This window comes from Glycine max, chromosome 3 (genome assembly GCF_000004515.6).
Source record: "Glycine max cultivar Williams 82 chromosome 3, Glycine_max_v4.0, whole genome shotgun sequence".
Classification (NCBI taxonomy): domain Eukaryota; kingdom Viridiplantae; phylum Streptophyta; class Magnoliopsida; order Fabales; family Fabaceae; genus Glycine; species Glycine max.
In genome coordinates, this window is record NC_016090.4 from 2,479,020 (window position 1) to 2,489,349 (window position 10,330).

The 10,330-nt window shown below is 35.2% G+C and overlaps 1 protein-coding gene across 1 annotated transcript; it reads right to left on the reverse strand.

Moving 5' to 3' along the window:
- Positions 1 to 1,632: 1,632 nt before the first annotated feature.
- Positions 1,633 to 5,280, reverse strand: LOC102667972 (probable leucine-rich repeat receptor-like protein kinase At1g35710). The gene is made up of 3 exons (XM_006576340.4): positions 4,809 to 5,280; positions 2,246 to 4,675; positions 1,633 to 2,134 (listed from the first exon to the last, which is right to left on the reverse strand). The coding sequence occupies exons 1-3, from the start codon at positions 5,215 to 5,217 to the stop codon at positions 1,758 to 1,760; spliced, it is 3,216 nt and encodes a 1,071-aa protein (XP_006576403.1). The 5' UTR covers positions 5,218 to 5,280; the 3' UTR covers positions 1,633 to 1,757.
- Between the last annotated feature and the right edge of the window lie 5,050 nt (positions 5,281 to 10,330).

The window sequence follows — 10,330 nt, forward strand, 5'->3', positions numbered from 1 at the left end:
GACACATATGACATACCTATACAGAAAGAGAGCTGCTCCTTAGAAATGGCTGATCAAAATTACATTTAAGATAGTCATGTTGAGGAGGGAGCCAAGTGATGATTGATTGCGTTGCAGTTTGGTCGAACACGTTGGCCAGAGCTTAATTGGCATATATACATTGATTAATTAATTAGAATTCGGAAACTAACTAGGAGTGTCAAGAGAGTCTAACTTAGTTGGTTGAACAGAGTGTGTGAGTTATTGTATATCCCTGACACTGTTTTTGATTCTTACGGATAAAGAAAAGAAACTGACTAGAAACCTTCCCTTCTTTTCACTTAGTATATGCTCAATTAATAATGCATAAATTCATGTGTACTTGTGTGCTTGAATAATGAACCACACAAATTTCTCCAAAAAGTATATTGCCAAACAAAATAGGATTGAGGATTGATGAGAAGCTAGCTAGCTTGCTTAACATGATGACTGATTAGGAGATTTACTTTATTGTAGATTCTGATGTAAATTAGGCTGAGTTTGGGCATTATTCTTTCCTCAAATGAAGGATCACTTATTGCATATTCCTCAGACACGCATTTATTTTGATAAATGTGTTTTCACAGCAAAATTGCAATGTTTCGTCATTATAAATCAAAATCAAGTTTATTTTCTACATTTTGGAAACCTTCACTTGTAATCAAATCAAGAAATTGTTGCTGTTTTATGGTGTCTGTGGCATCGTCGGAATGAGAAGCTATGGAATGGAGTTGAAAAGCCTATTAATATCTGCCTGCAGTTTGCTATTCAGCATGTTCATGATTGGAAGATTGCTCACTGGCGAAATTTAACTTCATCAAATCAAAGTTTTCGAAATTATTCACTCTGGACCAAGCCACCAATTGACCATATGAAGTGTAATGTGGACACTGCCATTTTCCATGAAACACGTCTGTTTGGTGTAGCTTCCTGTATCAGCTTGGTTTCATGGATTACCATCATCACATGAAGCAGAGGCAATAACTCTTCTTTCTGAAATAAACTGGACTTCAGACATGCAATTTGATAACATTATTTTCGAGATTGATTGCAAACCAGTAGCTGATAGCATCAATTCGAGGAGGTTTCAGAATACTGAAGTTGGTGATATTTTGAGAAGTTGTCCTGCAAAACTATCTAATTTCCAAAGCTGTTGAGTACAGTTTGTCAGTAGGCAAGTCAATCAAGTTGCTCACTGCTTGGTTAGAACATCTAGATCTTTTGCTTGTCAACACATTTTAGATTTTAGTCCTACTTGTATTGACTCACTTGTGGTTTTAATTTTGACAATTTTTTATTAATAAAATCTTAAGCATTTTAAATTTTGTGTCTACAATATAGCTTCAGAGTTGTGACATTGGAAACTATGATTGGAATGCATCTGTAAGAGCTAACTTGCCTTTTATCCATTTCATATAGTCAAGACATGATGGCTCAAGATGTCCTAGACTCGTGTATTCCTATTTTTTCTACAGGGTGCTCATGATGTCCTATTTTAGTATAGTGCCGTGGTGGCAAGCTAGGCATTCAGGCAATGTGTAAACAATATTTCTTTTTATTATGGTTAAACCTTTTTGGTTGTTTCTATTTATATACACAATTTATAGCCGTTGATTGTTCTGGATCCCTTTATTACCCTCTTAAGTCTCAAATGATAACATACATTTGCCTTGTGTTTAAGCATGAAAAATTTCTTACTTATTCTTAAAAAGCAAAACTTGCCAAATAGATTTCATTCTTCACACTTGGATGAAAGACAACATATCTGGAGTCATCAACTGATGGATCAAAATCTCATGGAAAGGCAAAGACAGTGGCAATTTGAAATTAGAGAACTGCCCAACAACTTGTTGCATTGATGGCCTGAACTTTGGTTTGAGACACAAACATGCTAATGCTATTGTTACTGCAAGCATTATATCATGAGTGTCTTTTCCCAAGTTAGGAAGAGGAAGACGTGCATCTAAGATGTCCTTCAACAACATGTTTTGAGCAGTTGAGTTTGATAAAGATGAGATTAGCTCTCCAGGATGCCTTCCCATTAATGTTTCCAAAGTCACCACTCCAAAACTGTAAACATCACATTTTTCCGTGACATTCATTGTATAGGCAAGTTCTGTAATGTACAAGAAATGAAAAGGTTAACTTCTCAAGCTATACCTTCAAATCAAATTCTTGGAAGTCATGCACAAATTTTGCTAGTATATAATTGAAAATAGCACTTGACCTGGGGCAATGTAGCCATATGTGCCTGCTACCAAAGTTTGATTTGAAGAATCGGGATCAAGGAGTCTAGCTGTGCCAAAGTCTGAGACAAAAGCCTCTAATTGTGAGTTTAGTAGAACATTGCTACTTGTTACATCCCGATGAACAATTGGTGGAGTACAATAATGATGCATGTAGGACAAAGCATGTGCCATTCCTTTAATGATATTCACCCTCTTACTCCAATTCAACTCCTGAACTTCCTCATCATTATTCAAGGCATAAAATAAGCTACCTCTTTCCATGTATTGATAGACAAGAAACATGCAACGATTGTGGAGACAAAAGCCATGAAGCTTTACAATGTTTCTATGACGGATTTGTGTTAACATTTTGACTTCATTGTGAAAACTTTTGTTAAAAGATGGATTTTGAGATTCCATTTGGTGAAGTTTCTTCAATGCAACAATTTTACCGCTCGGCAATTGGGCTCTATAGACACTACCATAAGCACCAGTCCCAATGCAGTACTTGATGTGAAAGTCCTCGGTTGCTTCAATGATGTCTTCAAACGCAATTTTACCATCATAGTTCCATATGGAAAACAAGTTTCCATTCTTTGTTGATTTTCCTTCAAATTTGGTCTGAAACACACATCTTCTGAAATATAATGCTGACAGAAGTACCACTAGAATGAAGCAAATGATAGGAAGAACAATTAACATGAAAGGCTTGCCTTTTTTAGTTCGAGGATTGGTTTGGTGGACAGAATTGATATGTGTAAGGTAGCAGGATGTGAAATTTGGCATGTGGTAACTAATTAATGAGTCTTCCCCAAAATAACAATAGTCTGGAAACTCTGACTCAAGGTCTTGCGAGAAGTCAAATGAATTGTACGAAAGGTTTATATATGACAGAGTAGCAAATTCTCTATGTAGCTTACCTGTGAGATTGTTATAGCTAAGATCCAAGCTATCTAATATGGAATTTGCTTCTGATGAAATATGAGGAATTTCACCTTTCAAAAAATTATGGCTAAGGTTAAGATTATGAATACAACTGATTTGGGAAGGGATGCTTCCATTTAACAAGTTGTAGCTTAAATCCACTTTCTGGATATAGGGACATTTTAGGAATGGAGATAGGATTGTAAAATTGTTGTGGGAAAGGTCAACATCATAAAGATAATAGGCTTGTGCAATCTCTGAAGGTATTGAACCCGAAAGAAAGTTGTGTGATAGATTTAATAATATTAAACCTGTCGAGTTCCATAATTCTATGGGGATGGGGCCAGTAATTTGGTTAGAATCAAGGAAGAGATTTATCATCACCTTCAATCGACCCATAGTAGGAGGAATTGAACCAGTGAGTAAATTGTTTGAGAGAGATAATATTTTTAAAGATGTGAGGTTTCCAAATTCTACTGGTATGGGACCAGTAATTTGGTTAGAACTAAGGGAGAGATTTGTCAGATTCCCTAATTGACCCAAAGTAGAAGGTATGGTACCTTCAAGTTTGTTTGAATGAAGGGAGAGATGCTCCAAATTCTTCAATTGACCCAATGTAGAAGGTATGGTACCTTCAAATTTGTTTGAATGAAGGGAGAGATGCCCCAAATTATTCAATTGACCCAATGTACATGGGATGACACCACTAAGAGAGTTCCCTGAAACATCAAGTTGCTCAAGTTGAGTGAGATTTGAAAACATTTTAGGCATGAGCTTACCTTCAATATGGTTAGAATCAAGGAGGAGCATAGTCAAATTCTGTAATTGACCCAAACTAGAAGAAATTGAACCTGTAAGTGAATTGTTTGAGAGAATTAGTTCCTGTAATTGTGTTAAATTCCCTACTTCTATTGGTAAGGGACCTTCAAATTGGTTTGATTGAAGGTAGAGTTTGACCAAATTCTTCAATTCACCCAATGTAGATGGGATGACACCCCTGAGAGAATTCCAGGAAACATCAAGGTGCTTAAGTTCAGTGAGATTTGAAAGTGTTTTAGGCATGAGCCGGCCTTCAATATGGTTAGAATCAAGGAAGAGATATGTCAAATTCTCTAGTTGACTCAAAGTAGAGGGAATTGAACCTGTGAGTGAATTGTTTGAGAGATATAATTCCTTTAATTGTGTCAAATTCCCTACTTCCATTGGTAAGAGACCTTCAAATTTGTTTGAATAAAGGGAGAGATGCTCCAAATTCTTCAATTCACCCAATGTAGATGGGATGACACCGCTCAGAGAATTCCTAGAAACATCAAGGTGCTTAAGTTGAGTGAGATTTGAAAATGCTTTAGGCATAAGCTCACCTTGAATATGGTTAGAATCAAGGATGAGAAAGACTAAATTCTTCAATCGACCCAAAGTAGAAGGAATTGAACCCGTTAGTGAATTATTATCGAGATATAGTTCCACCAATTGTGTCAAATTCCATATTTCTACTGGAATTGAACCTGCAATTTGGTCAAAAGCATGGAAAAAGGTGTATCAGATTCTCCTATTGACTGGAATTTAGAAGGGACCGATAATGCAATTAACAGAATTGCCAGGCTCAAAACAAAAGTGTTTTAGGCAGCATCTTATTACCTTGAAGACAATTGTTGGACAGGACAAGATAGGTAAGCTTTGTAAGTGTGCTTATTTCTTTAGGAATGGTTCCTGTAAGAGCCATTCCATTTAGATCTAGATAGACTAAATTGGGGAAGGCACTCACATTCAACTTCTGAATCCGCCGCAATTCTTCTAATGGAGGAATGCTCAAATAATCCGGGTAAATCTGAGTAACACTTCCAGCTTCATTACAAAAGACACCATCCCAATAACAATGGTCTGAGATATTTTGGTAAGCATACCACCAACCGCTCTGGAGCAAAGCCTGATGTTCCTCATTTGTGGACGTGTAATTAGACGAAGGTGCAATGCTGGTAACAATGATTGATGGTAGCAGCATGACATAAAGGACCATAATCAATAAACTGCAAACACAGTTAGCCATACTTGATTGACTTGGATTCAAATGGCTTCAATTACTGGTCAACTTTGTTATAATGCTATTGGCCTTGGTAATTGGTATATATAAAAGTGGCCGGCCAATAGACACTCATGTGGAAACTGTTAGAAAAATAAATAGGAAACCAAATTGGAATTATTTCACATATAATCAATACACAAATAATTTTTATAACAATACTTAATACAAAAATAAAACAAAGAAGAGTTTAGTAAGAGCTTGGATTGAAGCGTGTTATGCATTATCCTTAGAGATAAAAATGCTCCCACTGTATTGGTAGAATATAAATTAATATGCATGCACTCCTCTCTTAAGATACGACAACCTGTTAATCAATCGAGTGCAGCGAAATGATCCTAAATAAAAAAATACTATGCTCCAAAACATATAGTTGTAGCAAATATAATATAATTTTATTAAAAAGAGAACTATGCAAATGATATTTTGATGTGTAAGTATGTGCGTATGCATTTTTTCCGTAAGAAAAAGCTAATAACAAATCTTAAATGCCTCCAATGGATAAAAAGACTGAAGGCTTAGTCAAACACAATTTCTAAAAGATGGGAATAAATAGATAGGAAATAGTTTTTATCTTAAAAATTGATTTAGAAAAAGAAAATATATTTACTTTAAAATTTAAATTATAGGAAAATATTTTCCAACAATCTCCACTAATTTAAAATATAAAGTAATAAAATAATATGATAAAAATATTTTTAATGGAGCATAATATAGTGTGTTTCAGTAGAAGGAACCCTCTGGATTTGAGTCTTATACCTAGTGCATATGAACTTCCATCGGAGAAAAAGATAGTGACTTGATTGTCTTGAACTATATCTCCTTTAACCAATCTTTAGAATACAACACAATACAATGTAGGTGTTCATTTGAGTTCTAATAAGTAATTGCGCGTTACACGGCCTTGCACATGTATCTTATTTCGTGAGTGTCACTCAGAGATTAGTCCATATCTCGTAGTGACAGCCCCACCACCACAATCACTAGGTGAACCTCAAAGAGTGATCTATGACTATTGCCCCCACAATCAACTGTCGTTGGGTTCATTAAGAGGTATTTAAAAATGATTTATTCATTAAATTAAATATGTATACCTTAACCTTACAATTGTCACAGTTTATACTACACCCCGCTATAGGAATGAGAATAAGAACATTTTCGCAAAAATAATAACTTTAGTATACTTTAGTCAACAAATAACTTCGTTGTTATCCGTTGAACTCAATTCATAAGATCACCAATCACACAGAGACAGATGTCCGTTATTGTGACTAATAGGTGGACTTTAGTCTTATTCCCTTCATCGACTTAAATATGTATTGACATCACAATACTTTTGTAAGTAGTGGATCCACGGGATTTTATCAAATTTGCCCCATACTAAGCCACCCACAATGAGTTGGCCTGAGTGCAATAGAAACCATGAATGTGATTTTCCCGTTTAGTAGATATGACAATATCGAGAATCTTCTTTGAACCAAACAAAGTTTTCAACCAATAATATAGAAATCTCAATATGATGACATATTTTATCATGCTTCGAACTTGTGAAGCCATTAAGTCAAAAATTCATTAATATATAAGCAATAATTTAAGGAACTTTGTGCATACATGCGTAGCATGACCTTGTGCCCATGCCATTGAGAATATTATAACTGTCATGATACATTGATATTGAACAACATGAGTAACTTATTTAGGAATTCCAATAGGTTGCATATGAATAATTCAATATGCACACTGCAACATAAAACAACCAATATAACCATGCTATTAACATGGATAAATAATTTAAAGAAAGCATAGTTGGGAGCACATGCTTATACTCATTGATAAGTACATAAGAACTATAATAATATGTTCAAAAATTATAGTAAAATTTATACATCAATAAAGTCATCACCTTCAATTGTATACTCAATTTAACTTTATGAACATAGCATAATTTATGAATTGGTGAACACATCAAATTGTAAGTTCACATGATTGAAATATTATAATTCAAGTTTTAGAAATAAAAGAGTATCATTTAACATTTTATTAAATTAAAAAAAAAGCCAAATCGATTGAAAAAACATAAAAAATTAAACATTATTCGTGTCACTGTTAGTTGCTATTCATGAGTTAGTATTGTATTGAAAATTTGCAAAAAAATAGCAATGTGCCTCCAATTTATGTTTTTTTTTGCGAAAATTGTATATATTTTCTTGTGTGATTTTATAGTAAAAAATCCATTTTTTGCGACCTAATGTTGAATTCAACTCAGTTTGTAGGCCAAAGAAGAGAAGGTGCAAAAAGCTGCTGATGAACTTGCTTAGCAAGACAAATTGACTAAGTGAGCCTCATCCGCTTAGCGAGGCAGCCAGCTCGCTTAGCGGATGGGAAACCTTAGAAGGATAAGTCAGAGATCAGCGCGCTTAGCGCGCAGCCAGCCCGCCCAGCGAGGACGTTGTCTCTTCTCTCGCTTAGCGTGCCCAAACTCGCTTAGCGAAATTTTACTTACTCTCGCTCAGCGAGACATGCTCGCTGAGCAAGCCTTCATGTGCTAAGAAGTCCAAGAGCCTTTAAAACACTAAGATGGATGGAAAACAAAAGGACACAACCCACCACCACCACAACCAGAGTCTAGCCAAGCCTTACTATGTGAAAAATAGAGAGAAATAGGGTTGAGAGGCTGGAGAAGACATTGTCCTTCATCTTCTTCCATTTTCTTTCACCAAAAACATTTTCTTTCTTTGTATGTTGAAGCTTTACTTGTAATGGAAGACTAGAACCTTTTTGTTGGGGAGTAGACTACTGAAACTCTTGATGTAATGTTCTAAATATCTACTTAATGTTATTTTCTGGTGTTCTTTGCTTCTATCTATACTTATTTTACATGCTTATGGCTTGATCACCCATTTGTATGTTTAGTTAGGTTTTTTAGTATTGGAAAATGTTTTAAAACCTTAGAACTTGATAGAGAAAGTTAGAAATCTGTATGTCTAGGAATGGAGTGCAGTGATCTAGTATATTTTACACTATATGCTTAGTGCAACTCTTTTAGAGTGAGTTTGTTGAGGAATCAAGAACAAAGGCTAAGAGAGTTAGGCTCATTCATGTGAGGAATCATGGTCTGAGTATTTTGTCGGTGTAAGAACACTAGGATAACGTTAAATAGAGAAAAACCCTTTTATACGGCAAGAGAAATTTTAGTAGGAAACTCCCCAACGCTTTTATCTTGATATTTGTCGCATTTTACAGCTTTCGAGTAGTTTACTTTTGTCTAAATAGTTAATAGTGCAGAAAACTTATTTCACCACTTAATCTTTACCTTATTTCAAAGTTAAGAAGTGTTTACATATTGAATATACATAGTCTAGGTGAAACAAATTTCTTGTGGATACAATACTCGGTCTTATCATTTTATATACTAATTGTGCAAATCGATATACTTGCCGAATAGCAAGAATAGTCACCAGGTTTGACAATAAGAATTGTTCTGATCAAACCAACCGTAGAAGCCCTTATTTCACAATCTTGATATCATTATAACATGCATTAAACTGAAGGCTAGTCAATGGATGATCCTTGCATCCATTTCCTGATCATTAATTAGTCAATAAAAATAGTCAAAGATTTCAAGATATTCAAATACACTTCAATTCATGAACACAAGACTAAGATGAACTCATCTTTCCCAAACTATAAATTCAAACATAGTAAGATGAATAAAAAGTAATAACAAGTTGAGATTACATTACTACATCATTTCACATTGGTACAATCACTAGCAAAATTAGGCATGCTAAGACATCTATGCAAATGATGATAACCCATAAAAGTGTGAGCAAGTTCATGAGGATCAAGTCATAATTGTAATAAAAAAAAGAACAAACAATATTTTAACTTAATAACTCAAAGCCATAATTTTTTAACACAATTAACCAAATAAAAATAGTTCACATCATACAAAGCCTAGCAATTCAGTTTTATTGTAATTTGGTAGTTTTTATTGCCAAGCAATATAAACTCAATACTTGCAGCTAAAACTCGAAAAACTAAATCATAACACCATGGATTAAATTGGAGGATATTTTTCAACCAATTAAAATCTATCAAACTTCAAATCAACTTAAAGCAATATCACATAATCAAAGACATATATATGATTATGAAACACAAGACATGAGAGATTTCATTATGATAAATAAGGATATTAGGCTTAAATATGTTTTTGGTCCCTAATATATATCCGTTTTTTGCATCTGGACCCTAATAAATTTTTCCTTGAATCGGGTCCCTAATATTTAAAATTTTTTGTCCAAGGTCCCTGCTGTTAGTGGAAATCCGTTATCTAATTACGTGACTGTTAACCAAACACGTAAGCATGCGACGTGTGGAGTCACGTGTAATATTTGTGTGAGTGGGATTACACATTGGAATTTTTTTTTTTTAAAAAAAGTAAAAACGACACCGTTCTTCTCCTTCTTCTCCACAGTAGTAACAACCACCTTCCTTCGAACCAAACACCTAACTTTCTGCCACCGCCAGACCCAAACGACAAAAGGGTGCTTGCATTATAACACTGCCTTTTCTCACTTGCTAGTTGCTTATCATTCACTCACTCGTTACTGTGTCTCTGAAATGGGTAAACAAGCATTGAGTTCCTTTCCTCCCATCATTTTCTTCTTCATTTTTTTCCATTGTTTCCAGTGATGAAGCTTCCAAGACCTTCATCTTTTGTGTGGATTCCCAATCCAAGCCCACCATGTTCCCCACTCACTACCATTGGTACACCTCTGAGTTCGTCGAAGAAACCAACATCCTCCACGTATACGACACTGTTTTCCACGGCATCTACACAATGCTCACACGCCAGCAAGTCTCGTCCATAAGCCAACACCCTTATGTCCTCGCTGTCTTCGAAGGTCGCCATCGCGAACTCCACACCACGTGCTCATAGTTCCTCAACCTCTGCAACTAGTGCGGCCTCTAGTTTGAATCCAACTACGACTTCAATGTCATTGTCAGAGTCTTCAACACCAACGTCTGGCTGGAACATTGCAGTCTTCCACCATCAGCGAGCGGTGATGATGTC